General features: G+C 41.8%; 1 protein-coding gene across 2 annotated transcripts in view; it reads right to left on the bottom strand.

Moving 5' to 3' along the window:
* Nucleotides 1-1,032: 1,032 nt before the first annotated feature.
* Nucleotides 1,033-23,995, bottom strand: part of RNF144A (ring finger protein 144A) — a 72,550-nt gene continuing 49,587 nt past the window's right edge. For both annotated transcript variants that reach the window (XM_068403709.1, XM_068403719.1), the window contains 6 exons: nt 12,984-13,088; nt 12,720-12,780; nt 11,490-11,697; nt 10,426-10,573; nt 9,040-9,129; nt 1,033-2,946 (listed from right to left, as the gene is read on the bottom strand). In XM_068403709.1, coding sequence (XP_068259810.1) covers nt 2,815-2,946; nt 9,040-9,129; nt 10,426-10,573; nt 11,490-11,697; nt 12,720-12,780; nt 12,984-13,088 — 744 coding nt within the window. In that variant the 3' untranslated portion in view covers nt 1,033-2,814. The remainder of the gene's footprint in view (nt 2,947-9,039; nt 9,130-10,425; nt 10,574-11,489; nt 11,698-12,719; nt 12,781-12,983; nt 13,089-23,995) is intronic.

Below are 23,995 nucleotides of genomic sequence, written 5' to 3'. Positions count from 1 at the left end.
GTATGTTGAGATCAGAGACAGAGATACTGACAGAAATACAGCTTTCTGATTACATATAATGTTACCTGTGAGCACTAATTATAAACTATCATTTAAAAATGTCTGTATTTGTGAAGGACTTCTTTTTCTTTTTTTTTTTTTTTTTTAATTTGGAAATGCATTAACGTTGACATTGATTATTAACTGGCCACAGTACCGTGGAAAACTCAAGTTTCGCTACATTGCCACATAAAAGGCCGTCTCTAGAAAGGCACAGAGAAAATAAACCTCATACCAGGACACTCCGGTACAGTTAACAGGACGCTGCACCTCTGTTGTTTTCTACCATCCCAGGAGAAAATTGGTCATTAGAGCCACTGCCACATACAGCAAAATCCCTTAGTGCTCCCAATTAGAAAATCAACAACGCATGAAATCCTTACGTCCTGTTGTCCAGTTTTTTCTTATCCAGTTAAATAGAATTGGAGGGACAAGGATGAAAGGCCACACTTCAAGCTTACCTGCAGGAAGCTGTCCTTCGCAGAAGGGTTTCCATTACTTCTGCACACTGAAGCTATGACTTGGGACAACCCAGGTTCTCGGCTCAGGGTACCTCTGGGGAGATGGACCGAGCTGCTGCCAGAGCTGGCGTTCACTTCGCTGCCCACTGAATTCATCAGTGCTTCACACACCCCTTGGGGGCTGGCAAACAATGATTGAACACACTACCCAGACTTCCCTACGGGTATTTTTGAACAGCTAAGCAATTTTCAACAACAAAGATAGCTAAAATACTAAAAATACTGTGAAAACAAAAACAGATATTATGAGTTAAGATCTGAGCTGTGCATTGCCATAAACAATCTGAAGACATCACAAGGAGTTCAGATTTGCTGGAAACCAGCTATCCTTTTTCTTCACGTTATAATGGCTGAACTCATTAAAATCAAGCCAAATAAGTGAATTACAGATAACTTCCAGCTCCCGGAGCTAAAATCTGTGGTTAGATACAGTTTGAATTTGGATACCAATAAACTTGGAAGAAGAGGGAGGAGAAGAAATTCAAGAGTAGTTTTACAAAAAGACAGTGGCCCTTTACAAAATTGTACCCTACAGTCTTTTTATTTAACAAATAGACAGTATAAACCAAAAGATAATAAAGAAAGGAATAATTTCCTTATGCTTGAGCTATGAAAACATATTCCCAGCCTGTAACAGCAGCCAGAAGCAGTTGCATTTAAAGGTTTTAATACATTTTCAGTGCAAAGTTATTGTGGCTTCAACATATTCATTCATCTCAGTACATTGATAATGCACAGAAATAAATGATGATGGAAAAACCGCAGTCAAACTTCAGTCCACGAGCCATTCAAAAGAACGTTTTCCTTCAGTACTACACACAGACATACACACTGTTTCAGGTGCTTCATATTTCATGGCAAGAAGTTATTATTCAAATTCTTGAAGGCTTTTAAATCAGAGCAAAATGGTTTTCAATGAAATATTTCTAAAGAGAAACTACGATGACTAATAGTATGTTGACTAGCACGCTTTACTACCCTGGAAACACAGCACTGCAAATTTCGCAAAGCTATCAAATCAACTGATTATTTTTCAAATGAAAACTTGTTTTGTCACAGCATTGCTATTAACAGCATACACCATACATCATACGATATCAACTCTGAAAATGGGCTAAGTAGTTTAAATGTAAAGTACAACTTCCACAAATATCCCAGGCATTTTTATTATTAACTACAGGGATAAACCTGATGCATTTTTATACTTAAAAGGAAAGATTCATTGATAGCCCAAGAGTCTGCTAAAGAGTAAAGTTAGTCTCGTATTTTTTAGTAATTGCCCTAAAGACAGAAGCAAGCTATCTTGAACTTCCAAAATATTTCAATAGCACAGCTATTTACACATTTGGTTTAAATAGGATTTTATATATATCTCTCTATATAAAAAGATTAAGATACCTGGATTAGAAGTTACGTAGCCCTGTAAGTGTAGCAGAACCCTAAACAACAGCAAAAAATAACAATTCAGAAAAACACTAGTGCTCCAGCGGTAATCAATACCATCAACGCATTTTTAAAAGAACCTTGGTTAGATAGCAGGTTTGTGTCACCACTCAACCTTATAGCTTCATCAATCCTTTTTTAAAATGCAGCTTTCAGACAAATTTCTTATAAGACTTCAAAAAATTCCTGGAAGGCAACAGGACCAACTTTGTCCTTCTAACCCTCCCCAAATTTCAAGAAAGGCATAGGATGGCCTATATGCACCTTGTTGATTTTGTTACACTTGGAAAAATAGATACTAAAAAGGACATTGTGATGGCTTTAACAAAACCAGATGCGTAATAAGCATGGTAAAGTCACACTAAGTTGACTATCTGATCTAAATGATAGGCAACATAAATATCTACAGGAATAATACACCAAATTTGGAAGCAAACGGATATGCAGAAAGTTTAGATTTGGATGTGTTCTTAGCTTGTTTTGCTGATGTCATTCAGCACAGTTCCTAGTCCATGAGCAGGGCAGCAGAAACCTTTTGCAATATTTTTAGCAGTATCACCTCTTCATTTCAGATAGCTACCTGGGTCCACGCTCTCCCTTTAGCACCAAACTTGCCTTCCATTACCCTCCTTGTCTGTTATCAATTGATCTATGCAACAGTAGTAACAACAGTTCCTGGAACCAAGGCTGTGTGTCAATGAAAAGCAGAATGGGGCAAGTAAGGCTACAGCAACGTAAGTGCAAGGGGGGAATATCAACAGCAACAATAAAATCAAAACACATGTTGTGATGAGTCCAATCTTCTCTCAGTCTAGGTAGGTAGAGGGTCATCATCTCCTTTATTACATTTGCACTTGCAGCACAGAACAAATGGTGTAGCAAGTAGAAGGAAAGGGGAGGCCACCAAAAGTAGAAGACCAAATCCTGCAAAAATTCCTACCACCTGCAAGAGAAGGGAATAGCATTGCATTAGGGATAACAATTGTCTAGATTCTGCTGACACCAGTGCATCATCAGCGTCCTTCAAAAGGATCTCAGCAAATGATATTGACCTTAGCAGAGCTAGGACATCCCCCCCATGTGTACGCTACAGTCAGCTCCTGCGATCAGTAAACATGAGTGAAATCAGAGAGCGAATGTTCATGTTTCATTGCTCCAGTCAGAACTGTGCCACACAAAGCAGGTCCACCACACAAACTGATGCAGATGGTTATTTGCCTTTTTGAGTTTTGCTGTACCTCCAACAACTAATGAAAGAACTGACTAGATACTTTTTCCTTCATCAAACCTAAATATTAAATATCAGGATCAAGACTACAAGAGAGTTAGAGACTCCCACTTTCAGGTGCTCCCCTTTTTGCTGGAGAAAGCTCCAAAAAGAATCAGTCAAAGTTCTGGTGTTGTTCACGGAGAATCTGGGTAGACTCCCACAAACTTCCCACCAGCAGAAACACAAGCTTGGGAATCTCAGCCACAGATTACAAACACTATGGATCATAGGAGGACTTTGCATATGCCAAACACCTTTTGCAGTCAGACCTGAGCTCGTCCTGCTGCTTCAGGGGACATGACCTAACTCTATCTAAAAGCATTGTTTTCATTTACATTTATTGATCACCCTCTTCCCAGCATGGGCAGAGGACCACAGACCTACCCATCCTGTCAGTGTGCCAAACTGCATTATTTTCTACAGTTTAAATTTGGAAAATTATTAAAAAAACATTCAAGTTGAAGCTCATTGCCTGAGGAAGTTTCCCATTTGCCATAGGCAACTGTAAGAGTAATGCTGCAACAATATGCCCACAAATTATTTGAGAAAATAATTTAGATTTATTCAGATGAGAGTGTCCGTGAATAATTTTGAATAATGAAGGCAGGAGTGGAATGATAATCTGCAAGCAAAACCTCACAACAGAAGGCAAAACGAAATTAGAGTGCAGTACTCGCTAAAGAATTCTTCTAGCCAGGGCTTCAATTAACTGGCAAATATTTAATTAGCCATGGCATAGACGGGATGATTTACTAGTACTTTTGTCGGCCACGGACCATTTCCCATTCTGATTACTACGGTATTTCTTTCTGCAATTCCACTCTCCAGGGGTTTTCAGGCGGGGCTGAGAGGAGGGGCTGGTTGCAGGAGATGGCGCTGTGGGACAGCACTCACGGCCCTGGGGCTGCCTCCCACTACCCGGATCCTTTCAGTCTTGGCTTTTGTCTGTCCAGGGAGAAGGATCTCAAACTTCCTTGCCCTAACAATATTAATTTCTTGCCAAGAGCAATTTCTTTTTCAGCTTCAGAGGTGTGCACGTTTCATTACTCATTCTTTTTTTGGAGATGCTGACAAGCTGATGCAACTTCCATTTACATTTATTTATTTGCATTTATTTAGTACAGATATAAACCAAAGCTAAATTCTAATCTCCTTTTAAAACCGTGAGCTGCAACTATTGCCATGCTGCTCTTTGTAGACAGCATGCCCTTGCCTAGCTCTTTTCAGCCCAGGCTAAGGGTGCACTGGTCGGACAGACCCAAGTTGGCAGTTAGCAACTCAGAGGACTGGATTGACTACTGGTAATTTTTACAAGATATCTATTTACACCTTCCTTTCAGCCTCAATATGCCATCAAAGAATTCTTTAAGTTTAGTTTTGTTTGTTGTGGGGTTTTTTGTTTATTTTTTTGGTTTTGTTTGTTTGTTTGTTTTTTAAGCAAAACTGCCTGCTGAGTATTACTCTTTTTCTACTTGATTCTGTTGCTTCTGAAGAAGTTGATGCGCTACTTGGCATCTCCATTCCCTCTGGCCAAAATAAATATTTTTTTTTTAAATCCACAAACAACAAACCAAAGGCTTACCTCAATTTGCCTTGGATAAATACTCAAAGAAACTTAACATAAGGAAACTATTGCAATGTTGATTTGGCTTTAGCAGGTTTAGCAAAATTATATCCTGATAGGTAGAGAGTTATCACTTCCTTTCTCAATAATGACTAGAACATCAAATATACTGTCTATCAAACATATTTGCACTAACGGCTGTGGCTAAGAACAGATTCCAAATATCAGATTAATCACCTCATATTACAGGTGCATCAAGAAAGCTTATGTACCCACACTCTTCCTAAGATACCATTGGCTAAGCCAAGCAAAACCCGGTCTGTAGTTCAGGCACCCAGGGGTGTATGTGGAGGGAGAGGGGTGTGATCCTTCTCCCTTTATTTCAGTTTAGTTGTTTATCCAGACTTAGGGTTTGTTCTCTAGACTTGGGGTTTATGCTCAAATGGGAAGAACTCTGTACTTCAAGAAAAGCACATCATCTCAAGCTAAGGTAGCTTTTTACTGGCACACAGCTAATTTAGGAAGAGATGACTCAGATACCCAGATGTCCCTGTATCTCTGAAGTGACTATAAAGGCAGTAGATTGGACCAAGTCACACACTGGCATTTATATTGTACGCATCAAAGTAGTGCAGAGAGCTCTTTCATTACCAGCATTCATGCTGGGTCCAGCAAGACTGGATGTAGACTACAAGATGTATCCCCACACTCTTTGTAACTGTCAATTTGAATCTGTGTTTGAAACTACTGATAAGCTCACTGGGTTACCTTCTATCCAACCTACATGACTGAGTCAACTGGAGTCACAGAATCACACAGAATCACAGAATGTTAGGGATTGGAAGGGACCTCGAAAGATCATCTAGTCCAATCCCCCTGCCGGAGCACGATTGCCTAGACCATATCACACAGGAACGCGGCCAGGCGGATTTTGAATGTCTCCAGAGAAGGAGACTTCACAACCTCTCTGGGCAGCCTGTTCCAGTGTTCGGTCACCCTCACCGTAAAGAAGTTTTTCCTCATATTTATGCGGAACCTCCTGTGTTCCAGCTTGCACCCATTGCCCCTTGTCCTGTCAAGGGATGTCACTGAGAAGAGCCTGGCTCCATCCTCATGACACTTGCCCTTTACATATTTATAAACATTAATGAGGTCACCCCTCAGTCTCCTCTTCTCTAAGCTAAAGACACCCAGCTCCCTCAGCCTCTCCTCATAAGGGAGATGTTCCACTCCCTTAATCATCTTCGTGGCTCTGCGCTGGACTGTCTCTAGCAGTTCCCTGTCCTTCTTGAACTGAGGGGCCCAGAACTGGACACAATATTCCAGATGCGGCCTCACCAGGGCAGAGTAGAGGGGGAGGAGAACCTCTCTTGACCTGCTAACCACACCCCTTCTAATACAGCCCAGGATGCCATTAGCCTTCTTGGCCACAAGGGCACACTGCTGGCTCATGGTCATCCTGTTGTCCACTATGACCCTCAGGTCCCTTTCCCCTACGCTGCTCTCCAACAGGTCTGTCCCCAACTTGTACTCATACCTGGGGTTGTTCTTGCCCAGATGCAGGACTCTACACTTGCCCTTGTTATATTTCATTAAGTTTCTCCCCGCCCAACTCTCCAGCCTGTCTAGGTCCCTCTGAATGGCTGCGCAGCCTTCCCGTGTGTCAGCCACTCCTCCCAGTTTTGTGTCATCAGCGAACTTGCTGACAGTGCACTCTATTCCCTCATCCAAGTCATTAATGAATATATTGAATAGAACTGGTCCCAGTACCGACCCTTGAGGGACTCCGCTAGACACAGGCCTCCAACTGGACTCTGTCCCGTTGACCACCACTCTCTGGCTTCTTTCCTTCAGCCAGTTCACAACCCACCTCACTACCCGATCATCCAGACCACACTTCCTCAGTTTAGCTGCGAGGATGCTGTGGGAGACCGTGTCAAACGCTTTACTGAAATCAAGATAGACCACATCCACAGCTTTACCATCATCTATCCACCGGGTTATGTCCTCATAAAAGGCTATCAGGTTGGTTAAGCATGACTTCCCCTTGGTGAAGCCAGGTTGACTGCCCCTAATGATCCCCCTATCTTTGATGTGCCTAGAGACAGCACCAAGAACAAGTTGTTCCATCACCTTTCCGGGGATGGAGGTGAGGCTGACCGGTCTATAGTTACCCGGGTCCTCCTTCTTGCCCTTTTTGAAGACCCGAGTGACATTCGCTTTCCTCCAGTCCTCAGGCACCTCTCCCGTTGCTCACGACTTAGCAAAGATGATGGAGAGTGGCCTAGCAATGACTTCCGCCAGCTCCCTCAGCACCCGCGGATGCATCCCATCAGGGCCCATGGATTTATGGACGTCCAGGTTGCTTAATTGGTCCCTGACCCAGCCCTCATCAACCAAGACAGATTCCTCCTCTATCCTGACTTCTTCTGGGGCCTCAGGGGTCCGGGGCTCCCCAGGACAGCCTCCAGCAGTATAGACAGAGGCAAAGAAGGCATTCAGTAACTCCGCCTTCTTTTTATCCTCTGTCTCCAGGGCCCCCACCTCATTCATCAGTGGGCCTACATTGCCTCTAGTGTTGGTTTTACCTGCAATGTATTTGAAGAAGCCCTTTCTGTTGTCCTTGACCTCTCTTGCAAGGTTTAATTCCAAGGAGGCCTTAGCTTTCCTAGTTGCCTCCCTACATCCTCTGATAACAGACTTATATTCCTCCCAAGTGGCCAGCCCCTCCTTCCATGATCTGTACACCCTCTTCTTCCACTTGAGTTTGCCCAGCGGTTCCCTGTTTAACCACGCAGGTCTCCTGGTACCCTTCCTTGACTTCCTACCTGCTGGGATGCTCTGATCTTGAGCTCGGAAGAAGCAGTCCTTGAATGCTAACCAACTATCTTGAGCCCCCTTACCTTCTACTACCCTGTCCCATGGGATTTCCCCTAGCAATTGCTTGAAAAGGCCAAAGTTGGCCCTCCTGAAGTCCAGGGTTGTCATTCTGCTAGCTATTCTGGTCCTGCCACATGAGATCCTGAACTCCACCATCTCGTGGTCACTACAACCAAGGCTGCCCTCAACCTTCACCGCTTCAACCAGACCCTCCTTGTTAGTAAGGATAAGATCCAGCAGCGCTCCTGTCCTAGTTGGCTCATCCACCATTTGCATCAGAAAGTTATCATCAATGCACTGGAGGAACCTCCTGGACTGAGGATGGCTGGCTGAGTAGGCCTCACAGCAAATATCACGGTAGTTGAAATCCCCCACGACAACCAGGCCCTGTAATTGAGAGACTGCTCTCAGCTGCCTGTAGAAGGCCTCATCACCCTCCTCATCCTGATCCGGTGGCCTGTAATAGACACCCACAACAGTATCACCCCTGCCAGCCTGCCCCTTCATTCGCACCCACAAACTCTCAACTCACTCCTGATCCGCCCCTGGACAGAACTCAATACATTCTAGCTGCTCACTCACATAAAGAGCAACTCTACCACCTCTCCTTAGTGGCCTGTCTTTCCTGAACAGGACATAGCCATCCATGACCACATTCCTGTCATGCGAGGTGTCCCACCAAGTCTCTGTAATTGCCACTAGATCATAGCCCCCCGACCGAACACGGATTTCCAACTCCTCCTGTTTATTCCCCATGCTGCGTGCATTGGTGTACAGGCATTTCAGGGAGCGAGCTGAGCACACCGATTTCACCCCAGGGGGATGGGAGGTCTCCTGATCTACCTCAACACTAGAGCGTTGCCCCAGTGGTGCAAGCCCAGCTACTTCCCCATCCCCCTTCGAATCTAGTTTAAAGCTCTCTGAATGAGTCCATAGCAAGATAACTGAGCATACTCAGGCTAATTCCTTTTCTGTTCTGGATCTGGAGCTAAAGATCCCTTGCAGGACGAGCTTCCCTGTTAACAATATGGATGGTGGTAAACTAGTTTGTCCTCCAGGTTTACTGAGAACACATCTGGATTGACACTGAACTGGCTCTGCAAACTTACCCCTTCTAGTTCTCAGTGGCTTTCTGCCAAGGAGTGTCCTCTCTGGGAGAGCTAACTGCTCCTCTCCAAGCTACTGCCCTCTTTAAATCTGCTACGAAAATCAGTTACCATTTGGCACAGAATTTTACCTTAAGGTGTTAAAATGAGTAAGGCAAAGGAAGGCACTATGACAGTAGTAGACCTGTACAAAGCTTTTCAAGATCTGCGTTTTACCTGTGTTCTGTGCCAGATAACAGACGCCCTGGAGTGTCCCAGCTTGTTTCGACAAGGTCCTTTGTCGTAATGTATAAGGAGAAAATCATCCTACAAAATATTAAATGAAAAGGTAAGCAATAAACACAAGCACAAGCTGTTCTTCAAGTTATAAAATATTATTTCCTGAGAACTTATAACCAGGAACTGTACAGGAAGATAAAAGCTTATGGCCAGGTCCAACCTTTTCAAAGCGCTTTGTTTACAGTTAAGCATCTTCACAAAGAGGTTTGTTTAGCAAGTGTTATATATCTATAATGAATTCTTCTCCCAAAGGATCTCAAACTGCATATTTAAATGCTATCATGGAGTTTAGCAAAAGGATCCAAGAAGATCAGCTGACCATTGCATATATTTTACACACATACAGAAAGAGCAAAGGAAAATGAATACTTGTACTGCAGACTTCCCAAAGGTGGCTCCTTTTACTAGTTGAAGAATAAAAGCACAATACAGATTCTTGAGAAGTGATGACCCTGTCTGTGCTGCCATCCTTTCACAAACCAGCCAGCATAGCAGGCCTAGTGCCAAGGGAATACTGCTTTTTAACTGAGCACACAAGAAGCCTGTGGCTTTAGGACTCTTAGTAAAGTATTCAAATGGGACAACCACAGGATCTGAACAGTCACAGTAGCTTTCGGGAACCTAAAACATTTCCTTTGCTATTGTTAACAATGCTATAAAATAGATGACATGGAAACAGATGTTGTATATTGTATATACTGTGGTCCTTGGGCATGATAACAGGCTGATTTTAAAAAACCATAAACATAGGACAGCAACACCTTATAGAATGACAAATTTCGGGTGTTAGGAGAACATTGTATTCTTTTTCATATGTCAGATCTATTTCTTGTCCCACAGAATACAATGAATGGTAAACAAATCTGATGGCCAGTCTCCTGCATAGTGACGCATCAAATCTAGAGTTTGTCCGTTAAACTTCCACAGACTAAGAACAATGCTATACACATCCTGTAACTCCTTCAAGAAGGGGAACATTGAAAAGTCAGTAGTAAACGAAGTATTATTTAAAAAAAGAAGCTACGCCCCTCCCCCATGTTAGGTGCCACAGAAAGACTGTGAACAGAATATTTTCATAAAATTTTACTTTTTAATGATTATTTACTGACTCACACAGGCAAAATGCTACGATCACACAGGTCACACAAGTAAAACAGAGCATACAAATCCTAACAAACTACCAGCATCAGCTCTGGTGGGTTGCGGTTCACCAAATTGGGCAGAAGCTAGTGAGCTACTACTTAATTGATTAATGAGGCAGCTGGATGGCAAAGCAATGAACTTCTAAGCTTCTGAGAACCAGAGTGCATGGCATGTACTCACATCAAGAGATTCCAGACAGTACCAGCAAAAGGCATGTTTGCAGTTCTTACACATCATTTGGGCACAGCCTTCATCTCGTTCAATGTAAACTTTACACTTTGGACAGCGTTTGATTGGAGCATCATCTTCTTCCATTTTAAAAACTGAACTGTGGAAGAGAGTGAGGAATTAATAAGATACGTGGCCATGTCAGTTTAAAGAAGAATGTCTAAGAATTCTGCTACGAAGACAGGCCTACTCTTTCATTTAAAAAAAAAAAAAAAAGAGAAATTACTAGAGATCCAGGTATTCAACTGAGTTTTATTATTCAGATATTTTGGCTATACTTTATTTTTCAAACATATGTCTAGAAAAAAATGTTTAATGACTACAGTGCCTATGTAGGAGTCAGGACATTTTCTTTACCACGTATTTTACCAGCTGTTTTCGTTATCTAGTGATACTAATAGATATTATACAGTTTTCTCCTGCAATATATCAGATGAGCAGCAGCTAGTTCACACCTAAATGCTTCGAATGTCCCGGGCTTTAATGATGCCTTGAACTGCTATACAGTCTTTGAAAAAGCCCAGACATTAAGTGGAACACATGCATGACAGCCTTTCTTATTCACTGGCTGCAGTACACCACTGGAAACAGCCCGAAACAGAACTTAAGATCATTGGCCAAATGTGCAGCAGTTGGGATGATTGACAGAGCATCCTAAAAATCACTGTCTGGCCTGATGTTACCAACCCTTACACTGTCCAGAATAGAGCAGCAACAAGATCTTCTCTGAAGGGAAGCTCATGAGCTGCCTGGATATCATATTTTTCCCACTGGGGCAAAAGGGCGGCTGATAGAGGCTCAAGCAGCTCCTTTGTGCTTTGCCAGGAATGGTAGCAAGGAGAGAGGCTGCCAAGAGCTATCCAGTTTTGGAATACAGCATTAAAAGAATAGGAATGACTAAGTGAAGGAAACAGCTTTAAAACAAAATGTCAGGAAAATGCCTCTCTACTGTTCATACTCCCATTTGTTCAAAGATAGTTTTGCTTCTAAATACTTGATCTTTGGCAATACTTTACCTTGTTTCTCCTGGAAGAAAAGAGATTGGCATGTTCTCTTGACAGCCTTGACCTGGATGCCAACTAGATTTGCAAGCAGAGCAGAACTCAATGTCACAGGCTTTGCACTGGACCAGCTGAGGGTCCTGTGGGCTTGATTCCCGGAGCTGGCAAACTGCCTGGCAAGTAGAGGATGGACACCAAGTCCGGCACGGATCCAAAAGCACTTCTGTAAAGGGGCGTAAAAGAAGAAAATTCAAAGGCGGTTACAAGACCGGCCTTCCATAACAATGTATTCCAGCTGAGGTTGACTGGCAGGGCATTTGAAGACACATTTTTTCAAAAGAAGCCTTTTAATTTATACTACCCACTTAGACTTAAATCTGGCCTGCTTTGCAAACAGGCACCAAAGTGAGTTTCCCAAATTTGAATTAATTGCCCACATTCATTCACTGAACTAAACTAGTTCTGAGAATGAGATGTTGTATTTTTCTTTAGTTGTACTTGAAGTTAAATAGAGCATATACTATACAGGTATAACCCATAAGAAAGTGTTTTTACAGTGCCTTGCCCAGTAGGACTCTATTTCAAGTTGGTCTCTGCCCTAATGTAACCACATGATTAGCAGTAGCATAAGACTGTTATACAGTTTCATCCCTTTCTTGAAGGCTGCTTAATGGTAAGTCATTTCATATTTCAAAGCCCACTAAGTCAATAAAAACCTACCAATGACTTCAGTGGTCTCTAGGAAGGGTCCTATAAGTTCTCTATGGAGGCATAATTCCACATCCCCACAGGCACCCAGTCAGCTTATATCCTTATAAAAAATATCCAGGTTCATGTTATCATGAAGTGCCTAGCAATTCTGCACCAGATGCCACCACAAGAGATAATGGTTGCTCCATAACAGGGGTCAGTCTATCTTCCCAGCCTCTAGAGTGCTGGTAATCAACTCAAACAGCAAAGGCTGAAATAGAAGTCACTCCCTCCCTTAGTCATAGAGCAATATAATACACAGCAATTTTCTTTCCTTAGTTTATTTCCAGAATGTTACAGTTCTGGGAATCACATAGGCAAGAACAGAAACTTTTTTTGGTTTTAGTGATGTTTTGGTTTTTTTTTTTTTTGATGACCAAACAATTAATGCGCAATGATACTGCACGAACATGTGCAGAGCCAGATTCTGATTTATGGGGTCGCTCTGGAGTGATACAATTCCCATAGTCTCTCAATGGCTGTTACGTGTGTTACCTCTTTCAAACTGTAGCTTCTTATACCTTTGCATGATTTCTGATGCAACCATGCACTCAATCTGTTGAAGGAAGGAGAAGACAAATTTCCAATTAGGAACAGCAATAATCTAAGGCATTTTCAACAAATGGAGACAAAATATTTGACTTTAGAGAATTATTAAAAACGTATGTTGGCAACAATGGCAGCTGTAACATACAGAGCAAGATACATTTAAACAACCTGGAAAGAAAAGAACCTAACCTATTTGCAATAAAAGTGTACCTCATTTTCTTGCAGATGACCTTGCTTTGGGCAGGCAGCATCAGGGCAGCTGATTGCTGTTTCTAGACCTTCTTTGATCAAAAGTTCCACATACTGTTTTAGGCACTGTAAGAGAGCCAAACACTGAGTTAACTATCCCACCAAGAATAAATCACTCAGTATTTTAACAGCTTTCCTCTGAAAATCTGAAGAACTTAAACTTCTTTGAAAAAACAGATACTACTGTGTCCCTTTTACAACCATGGGCCATGCTCACAGCTTTTGCTACAGTCATACTTTTAAATAGAAAAAGTAAGTTCATTTCCCCATCAAGTAACTCTCTCTCAATTTAAAATATGCAGCAAATTAAAAAATAACAATAATGGGGAAAAGAACAAATCAAACAGGGAGCTAGGAGGGGGAAAAAAAATAATGAAACACCTCCAAGATAAAATTAGATTAACCACACTCCAAAAATCTTTATGTGACTGGAAACCACAACACAGCTTAGTAAGTAGTAACTACCCATAGACAGACATCTGTCAAGCACAACAGAAAGCAAAAGGGAGTGGCGTATCTTGCCTTCTATTTCTAGAAAATAACTATCTGAACTTCATGGTTAAAGATATATCCTTTCCATAAGAAGGAAAAATGTGAGAATTAGGAGTCCCAGAAGAACTACTGTTTCCATGGGGACTGAATAATAAATAGTGGTAATACTAATGCTTTTCTCCCCTAGCAACCACAGCATTTTACGCAAGTCAAAGATAAAAACGTAGCATCTAACACAGTAGTGCACAGCACAACTGTCAACAAAACAGAGAAGAAAGGCAGATATTTCAGACTAAGGGCAAATTAAGGCCAAACCTTGTTATATCTGAAGAGCAACCACGCCCCTCACCTCCACACTTCCCACATCAAGGTGAGAGCTATCGCATAGGTGTCTGCTGCGGGGGGGCAAGCAGAGCAATGGAGAGAGAGATAGATCCTACTCCCTGCAGGTACCGTGCAACTTCTACCAGCCTGACACTACACAGAAAGACCAAACAAGGGTCTGCTTTCCAGCGGATGGGTCACCTTTGGTGTTCTAACCCTGCTCATGAGCTCAGCTGGCAGTGGTAAACTGGAGACAACTACAGAAAGTAGGTCCCTAACCCTCTGTTACCAGATATGTGAATGGAGAGTGAGGCTAGACCAACAGCGGAGTGAAATGAAGATACAAAACAAGCTCAGCACACAGTTGGGTGGGAGGTGAGAGGAATTACACACTCTGCAGCAAGCTGGCAAAACAGGGACTTCAAGTACCATTTCAGACAGAACTTGCAAAAGGTACGCAGCTGCTGACCCGTCATCAGCCTGGGAAGGCAAAGGGCTGCGTTGACCTTGCCGAGTCCTGCGTGCCTAATTGCAGGTCAGAGCACAAAGCTGCTTCTTCCTTCTTCTACACCATCAAACGGGCCCATCAACGAGCACATTTCCAGACTAACCCTTTGAATGCGGCTTACAGCTGCTAAGGTCCAGAATTTGAGTCTACCCATTCGGACTCTTCTCTTTCTGTTCTGCCTCTCGATACATCTCTTCCGCTCCTTTCAGGGACCCTATCACCTATATTAACATTTTATTTTCAATTTAACCTCTTGCAGCTTGATTGCAGCAAAAACTTCACTTCCTGCCCACGTAATTTCTGCTGCTCTGGTACACAGCTTTTGTGGTGGCAGCATGACACCACCTTGACAGCACAACAAATCATTTCTGTCAGAGTCCCCTTCCCTGTGTCTCCTACTCAACGGAGAAACAGATCTATTTTTTGGAAAAGAAAAACAGAGACTGGATAACTGATATCTTCAAAAGTTTTACATGTGTAAAAAATCCATGTGTGATAGATTATGGTCTATGTCTTCCTCTTTACCAGTAGGGATTTAATGAAGATAACTGTTCACTTAGTAGGTGTTTGACTTGCAGAAGGTTTCAAGCCTTCGCTTTGAACTCTGCAGGGCGGGTAGTGGAGCAGTTCAAGAGAACCACTGGCAGCAACCACAGCAGGCTGAGCTCTGCAAGAACCAGGTCCTAGGTTGTGTGCTTTGGCAAATGGCGATTTTAGCTGTAGTGAGGTATTAGTGTTGCCATAATGACACTGCTGGCTCTTCCCTTTCCCCTCCATTTGCAGATGCCAAGTGTGGATTAAAATGAAAACGCATACATTTTTAATGCCAGCACTTAGCACTTACAGAAAGTACTTTTCAAGCTGAATGAGCTTTGCCATCATTAATCATTAATGTGGTTAATTCTCTTCCTCAACCTGTCTGGGACCATTGCCAAAGCCCATTCCATTTGTTTCCCTTTCCTCACATCTTCCAAGGAATGACACAGTTCATCCCTGCCACGAGCAGTGTCCAAGGCCTTCCCCTTCCCCTGATGTGGCACTGGCCCCTACCTCCTCAAAACCAGCATGGCCAAAGCGCACTTCTTATGCTACACCTCCTGGGAACACAGATGCTGTCTTGAGGCCATGAAATATCACTGTAAATTAGGCAGAGGATAAAACACTCTGTCCACTCAAGACCTCCTCACTCCAGAGATTTCTTGGGTGGAGAAGGAGTAACCCAAAGTGGTTGCAAGAGAATTTGAAGCACAAGGTAGTTGTGGCTTCTCTTGAGAGTGGACACAAGATGTGCCACTTGTGTCAGAAAATTTTAAACTGGCTACAGTACTAGAAATGCACCAGCATGGAAGCAAAATAACGCAGTAGGATTAGGTGCTCAGTTATATGCTATGAAAAAATAATTACAAAACAACTACAAAAAGATGACAAATAAATTGTTGCTCATTTTCTATGCAGCTTGTAGTTGATCCCATGCTGGAAGAAAATATCTTCATAGCCTTTCCATTAAGGCAATAAAGTACTGTATAGGATGAATGAAAAAATGTGGTTAAAGTCACCCCAAACAACTTTCAAAATGAACTGTATTAGTTAATTTTTCTCAGAGAAAACAGGAGCTGAAATTAGGTATCTAAGGGCTGAGGTTGGAATCAGGTCTCAAGATATCCTTCTTGTTATTTACTGACCCTTATAAAACCAGTATGCTGAGGAGCATCTTTATTCTTCCTTTTAATGGATGTGTATCAATGGAAAGTTACTTTTATTTGAAGCAATACTTTTGCTAAATTCCAGTTGTTTCTTTCTTTAAAAAAAAACTCATCGTGTTTCAGTAATTAAATAACTAAATATTTAAGTAAGTCACACTTGGAGATACGCTAAACCTATCAAAAACTGATGGTGGTTATTCTGTACATTTCTGCTTCTGCATGTAGTCTGACATGATGAAGACAGGGTAAGACTTGGCGTTTCACAAAAAATAACTCTTTACTGAATTAAGTAGGTCATAAGAGGAAACATTTCCTTTGCATTCAGTTTTGTACTTCATTTCTATACTCTGACAACCTTCACCTGGGGTGATGAAGACCTGCCTAGCCAGCGAGAAGAGAGGACCAAGTGTGTAAGTTTTTAGTCATCAGTCCAGCTACAGTAACAGACCATCTGTGTGCTCCTACTCCTTTCCCAAACCAGAACGAAAACACGTCAATTTGTAACAAGCGTTAGGCAAGTTACTCTGTTTTACAGTGTTTGCAGTTGCAACAAGGGAACAGGTAAATGTAGTAGCTTAGATTTCTGGCCAGCATGCACACTCTCAGCATATCAAATAAGTCAGGGGAGGAAAATAACAATTATTATATGATGGCACTCTAGGACACTACTGAAGTTGTTTGGGTTCCTTAACTATACAGATCTATACCATAATATTCATTTCATTACTTCCTATATTTTTAAATTAAAAGGAGATTGTAATATTCTACCATATATTAATGTTAGACAGGGAACCCCATGAATACTGCCACACAGCTTTTGTAATTTCCTCTAGACAAAGGAAAGCAAAGCCCTGCACAACCTATGTGTTGTATATAAACTATATATAGACTATATAAACTATATATATAAAACACATATATATAAACTATATTTAAAACTTTATATAAGGTTATATAAACTGCAGGTCAAGATGCATCGCATGCCTCAGTTGCTGCTAAGATCAGTCAGAAGAGGCTGGTTAGCTCCCCCGAGCGTTACACCTGTATTTTTCCCTGTGTATGCACACTCCTTGAGCATCCCTGCTCTCCTCTTTCTGAACATCACTCTTGTCCTTTCTGGTGTCTGGATGGCTTTTTCTTTCACCTAGTAACCCGAGAATCCTACTGTTGTTTGCTGTCCCCATGAAAAAGGGCAGGAGCACATCCACTTTGAGAAGTTTTGGCCCAGATCCATTTTCTCACAAGGATCAACCGAGAGAGCCCAACTCAGCAGCGGTTTTACTGCTGCCTTTATAAATTAGGAACACGTTTTTTCTGCCTGAGCCTCAGACAGATGGCTAATAAAGGGATTACTTCCTTTCTGACGCTGCCAAGCATAGCCTAATATTTAAAGCTCTTGCAAGATGAGTTGTACTTCTAACCTTTGTACATCAAGGATTGCGCCACACAGAAAGGTATATTCAGTGACCATCGATGTGCTGTTGCTTTAGAGCTGCACATCATTTTGTCTAACGTTATAAAGATCAAAATACCCTATAAGAATCAAAATTTCCAAACCATAAAATCAGAATTTCCAAACCATAACAGATAATTTTACTCTGCTGTATTTAACTCTAACAAAACTGCACAGGCCACAGGAAAATCTCAATATAAAGAATTAAAATGTCTGGCTTTTAATTTTCTTTTAGGAGAATTCGAGCAAAAATTATACCTATTTTTGATAATGGTACTTTGACTTATTTCTCCTGACACCCAAAACCAAATAAAAAACTGTCATAAGAAGGAATGTGACTTTCATTGTTTCCATGTGGAGCAACATTTATCTACTGTCTACTTCGACAGAAAAAATATGTGTTCACTTGGTGCCTAAGGTAATTTTACAATACAAAATGCATGTAATTAAAAACACTTGAAGATATTTTTGGTGAACAACTTCATTTTTTAAAATAGAAGAGCATACCTTTTTGAAAAGTTATAACAAGTTTACTTTTAAGAACATGTTATTGCTGCCATCACAGGAGACAAGGAATGGCTTTTAAAGACGTCACCTTTTATTTGAGAGTTAGGCAGGCAAAAAGATTACCCCGTATTATTTTCTTAACAGCTGCTAGGTGGATTTTGTCAAAATGCAGACTTCTGACTACACTAATGAACAGATCATCCTGAGTGCCATTACATGGTACATGCAGGACAATCGGGGCATCGGGGCCAGCCAACATGGATTCATGAAAGGCAGGTCCTGCTTGACCAACCTGGTCTCCTTCTATGACCAAGTGACCCACTTAGTAGATGAGGGCAGGGCTGTGGATGTAGTCTATCTAGACTTCAGTAAGGCATTTGACACTGTCTCCCACAGCATCCTCCTAGACAAACTGGGGCTTGGATGGGTGGACTCTTCGATGGGTTAAAAAGTGGCTGTATGGCCGGGCCCAGAGAGTGGTGGTGAATGGGGCAAAGTCCAACTGGCGGCCGGTCACTAGCGGTGTTCCCCAGGGCTCAGTTCTGGGGCCGGTGCTGTTCAATATCTTTATAGATGATCTAGACGTAGGGATTGAGTGCACCCTCAGCAAATTTGCAGATGACACCAAGCTGGGTGAGAGTGTCGATCTGCTGGAGGGTAGGAAGGCCCTACAGAGGGATTTGGACAGGTTAGATAGATGGGCCGAGACCAACGGCATGAGGTTCAACAAGAACAAGTGCCGGGTCTTACACTTCAGCCACAACAACCCCATGCAGCACTACAGGCTGGGGGAAGAGTGGTTAGAAAGCGGCCCGGCGGAAAGAGACCTGGGGGTGCTGATCAACAGCCGGCTAAACATGAGCCAGCAGTGTGCCCAGGTGGCCAAGAAGGCCAATGGCATCCTGGCCTCTATTAGGAATAGTGTAGCCAGCTGGTCTAGGGAAGTGATCGTCCCTCTGTACTCGGCACTGGTGAGGCCGCACCTTGAATACTGTGTCCAGTTCTGGGCCCCGCACTTCAAGAAAGATGTTGAGGTGTTGGAGCGAGTCCAGAGGAGGGCGACCAAGCTGGTGAAGGGTCTGGAGGGTCTGACCTATGAGGAACGGCTGAGGGAGCTGGGGTTGTTTAGCCTGGAGAAGAGGAGGCTCCGAGGTGACCTTATTGCAGTCTACAACTACCTTAAGGGAGGTTGTAGTGGAGTGGGAGTCAGCCTCTTCCCCCAGGCAACTAACCTGATTCTGTGATTCTGTGATGGAAGTGCCAAGTCATATGGGAAATTTTATAAATAAGTCAATGGATTTGGAAAGGCCAAAAAAGCATGACAGGATTGCAGAGCCAAGTATATCATCACTGTATCATTTGATTTATTTCTTAAAACTTCAAATGTATTTTAGTTGTGGCACTAGGCCACAGCCATACCAAAACGAAATGTGCACTACACGTAAAATCATCACATGTTGGTATTGGCAAAACATTTTAAAAAAACCAAACACTTACTGATAAAACTGAAAGGGAAAAAAGAAGAAATAAAAGGAAAGAAATCTAGCATTTACCAAGTTCTAAAAAACAAAGGGAATGAATTTTTTACAATGCATTTGTTAAAGGTTAATATTAAAAGTAGACAAAGGCAGATGCTGCTGTGCACAAATATTAACCGGGTAAATAACCCTTCACTTTGGGCAGACAATCACTAAGAGTTTTGCACCGCACTTCAGGAATACAAGGAAGGGCTGACATGCTTTTTCAACAAGGGAGATTTTTAAAATATTTTTTTAACCAAAAAATCTGATTGTAAAATAAGCAGGCCTAAGTTTCAATGCAAAGAGGGGAAATGGAAAATAATATTGGGAAGAAAGCTCAAACTGAACAAGAAAATGTTTCCAAGTAAGATGATTATTAACTGAATTGCTCAAGTCTTTCAAATTCTGTATCATCTGCAAACCAGGATTAGATGAACTTCTAAAAATATACATACATATTTATACATGCACACATATTCACATAAAAATTGCATTCAACCACATGAAGAGTCAGGAAATGCTGGCTGGTATTTTATGATCCACATTACAAATGAGATCAGGCTGGATGAATGTAATGATCCCTTTTGGCCTTAAAATCTAGGAAAGAATATGAAAAATATAAAAAGATATTGAGTGAGAAGCACTTATTTAGCAGTGGTTTGTAGCTACAAATCTAAAGTTTGGCTTATGGGTAAGTTTTTGTGCTAAAAGGATACTAAGCCAAAGCTCAGAATTCATGTGATAAGGCCGTACAGGTGAACAAAACTACTACAACAATTACTTCTGGCAGTATTTTGTAATATTCTTATGTTCTGCATACCAGGTATTTTTCTTTACATTACTTAAAAATGAATAATGAGGTGGTGATATTTTTTCTTGCCAGAAGACAGTGGAATACCAAGGTTATTCCACTAAGCTAATTCTGCAATCAGTCTGGTGAATAGGTATTTATAGTGGTAGAGAAGTTGTCTGTTAAGTCTTTTGGGTAATGTGATGTAATGCTCATTTTTAGCTTTGGATTAGAATAGTAAATATCGATGCAGTGTGCAATACTCACTGGGGCAGGGAGAGAGAGTGTGCATGAGAGTGAGTGAATGTCTCTCACCACAAATAAATCAGAGACATGAATCTGGGTGTCCACATCTCAGGTGGAGGCTAATACTCCTGGAATAGAAGCTCCCCTCCCTTTTGGCCAAACAGCAAATTCACTCCAGACTAGAGAGCTTTTCCCTGAAGAAAACATCACTTTCTAGAAAGACTTTCCATTTAGACAAAGCTGAACAATCCCGAGAGGAAAAACTCCTCTAAAATAAGCAGCCTACAGCTGGGGTATTCTCTAAAGAGAAGGGAAGAACGACCAAGTGAGGTTCGAGCCTGAGTATTCCCTGTTCCTGTAGAGCAGGGATTCCTGTAGCCATATATAACCGTCACATGCTACCTTTTCTTAATATTTCAGTGGACACTTCTAAAAGCAACAGGAATGCTCATCTGGTAATAAGACAAATGCACTTTTAATCTGAGTGTTTCATAGAAAAAGAAAACTACTTTCTGCCAGATTTCAGTAGTACACTTAGAGCATGCAAGAAAACATGAAAGAAAAAAACCAGTAGGTTCCTTGGAGGGCTTTTAAGCTTCTTTCAAACTTACTACATGGCCTTTTTGTCTAAAGTAGCAGCTATAATCCTGTTCAAATCTATTCTTATTTAATCACAGGCTCAACTTTGAAATACTCTTGCATTGCTGCCGCAGTGTGCACAATTCTCTATGGCAGATCTACAATCTGGCTTTTTAGTATCACCCTAATCCTACTTGGTTGACAAGTGGCTTACTGGAAAATACCTATGCATACTTAATCACAGAGATCTGTTTGAGACATACGCATGACTGTGGGAGAGATCTTTTTTCTCTTTATTAGATATACTGTCAGCTATATTGACCAAATCCAAGAACACAAGTTATATTCAACCTCACAAACCACCTAGATCTCAGAGACAGATGTACATTAGACAGATGTTTAATGTTTGTGATGCTACTTTGAACTTTAATAGAGCATTTTCACATCTATAGACATCTTCTCAGAGACAATAATCTACTTTCAAACAAATCTTCACTATCAAAATTCCAATTTTTATAAACAGTGCAGCTGATGCATCATCCTTAAGAATAAATCAAAGGACAAAACAGTCACTTATCTTGACATTCAGTACTTCAAATCTACAAATAAGAAAGCAGTAACAGAATAGTCTTACATGTTTGCTCTTTATATTCTTTGTTTCGCTGCAGAGACAAAAATCATGCTACGCAAGCATACAAAACCTTGGCTCTAAAACAAGCACCTACAAGGCTCTCCAGAGCTCTGCAACGGGGAAATATCTAGTGCCCAAATTTGGCCTCCCATGCTGTGAACAAGAAGGTACACACCAGGAAAGGGACCTTGGCCAGGACCAGAGATGGATAACGTCACAGGTGATAAAAGTTTTCCCCAAAGTGGCAAGTAATTTGAAAAAGCTCTGTTTGACAGGCTTTCTGCCTCTACCTGCCCAACACTGGGCCTCTGTTTAAGGATATTTTTTGTTCAAAATTGCCAAGGGTAAATGCCTTTTCTTCCCCCCTGAACCAGCTGTTCTGTAGCCGTGCTAGTGCCTATGTTGACAGCCTAAATCCAGTCACATTATCGTGCCTGTGAATGATGGCCAGACACTGTCTTGGCTGGGGAGGATAAACGCAACCCATGTGCTCTCATGTCTCAGGACAAACCACCTGAGCATCCTTTCCTGAGCTCTAAAAATTGGTCTTGTCCAAAAGTCCTTGTGCTCCCATCAGCTGGTAGAATCTCAGGATGGGAAATAGAGAACAGCCTGCCAGGAGCAGGGACTCACTCATTGCAAATGCCACTGTGGTTAGTGCAAAGACAGCTGTTGATTTAGCCTGTGGACAGCAGTGCAGATTTTGCTGCTTTGGCTCTACCTCTGCCCAAGTATTTTCTGACAGTACACCCAAATATCACAGCAGTCCCTGGTACAGACGACTTAACTGATGCAAACAACTCACAGACAAGGCAGTCACACTAGGGACGAGGTGCAGCACCCCTCTGCTCAAATGAAGCCTCCAAACCGTCTGCAGCAGAGTAACTCTGCCAGTTTGAGTACAGGGAAGTGTCAGCATCAGGCCATGAGTCAACAAATGATGAAGGTGAGGCAAGAAGAAATGTATCATCAAGGAGGCAGGTATTTTCAGTGAGAGCTATCCCTGAAAGAGGAGCCCTGCTGACTTCTTCAGCTTGAGAAATACTAGACCATGGCAAATACCCTTTGAGACACAGCAATCAATGGTTGTGGAAGTCACAAGCAGGACCAAGCAACAGGAAATAAATGAACCTGAAAAACAAGTGCCAGTTTCCAGCTGAATGTCTTAATAGAGAAAAGGAAGGCAATAAAGACTTACAGCTGCCTATCCTTTGAAATGGTGGGTTGGGTTTTTTTGAGGGAGTTTATATACACATTTATATGAGTGTGTACTGTAAAATATATAGAAGATGAACAATTTTTCTTCAGAGAAATCTTTCACATCAGTAGATAGTCAGCAGAGAATGGCCAAATGAGACAAGGATAATATCTTGCGGTTTGTGCGTATCTTCATCTTAGAATAGATACTTCAAGTGGATGTATATGTAAACATTTTTTTCATGTTGGATTTTTACCCCTCCATTATCTTGCATAAGCTGCTTGTTTTCACTTATTGAGGGCTGCAATTGGTAGAAACACACAGAGTAAACTTTAGAAGAAGAAATTTGTTTTCAAATGCCAACATATGCAGGATGAATCTCAAACATTCAGGAGGCAAAAAGAAACAACAAAAAAATTCAGTCTTCCCTTATATGGTTGTTTGGTAAAAGTTTATTCTATTTCAGAACAGAATGAATATTTCTGAGTGGGAGGACAATATACCTGCCACAAACAAAGGACCTTTCACATGCAAAACATTATGCAAACAAAAATGAACTAGTTTTCCCAACACCCAGATGAAGACAGATAATGTTAATCTCACTTAGTAACATCACACAGGAGAGGGGAAGAGCTGAAGGCTCTGGATCAAGTTTAGTTTTCACTCATGGTTCTGCAGTTCCCAACTGTACATTAATTATGCTGTAAATAGGTGAGTTTATTATATAAGCAAGAAGTTTTGTCATCACAGCACCTACAAGACAAGTCAGAACCCAGACAGCCATGTGAATTGCTATGCAAACACACAGTGACCTCTGACCATGAGGCCTCTACTGACACATCACATGTCAAGATCCGTATCAGTTCTCTACTGAGGTTTGGGGGAAGTGAGCACAAGCAGCAAGCTCTAAGCTTTGCCAGCAGCTGGTGGGAAACAGGAAGACATTACAGCTGCTGAAAAGTACCCAGAGCTCTATAAAACCTCACAATCCATTAGGTCCCCCCTCCCTCCTGTTTCAAAGT

The sequence above is a fragment of the Nyctibius grandis genome, chromosome 1 (genome assembly GCF_013368605.1).
Source record: "Nyctibius grandis isolate bNycGra1 chromosome 1, bNycGra1.pri, whole genome shotgun sequence".
Taxonomy (NCBI): Eukaryota; Metazoa; Chordata; class Aves; order Nyctibiiformes; family Nyctibiidae; genus Nyctibius; species Nyctibius grandis.
The sequence above is the reverse complement of the archived record's forward strand: the minus strand, read 5'-3'. Positions and strand labels throughout refer to the sequence as shown.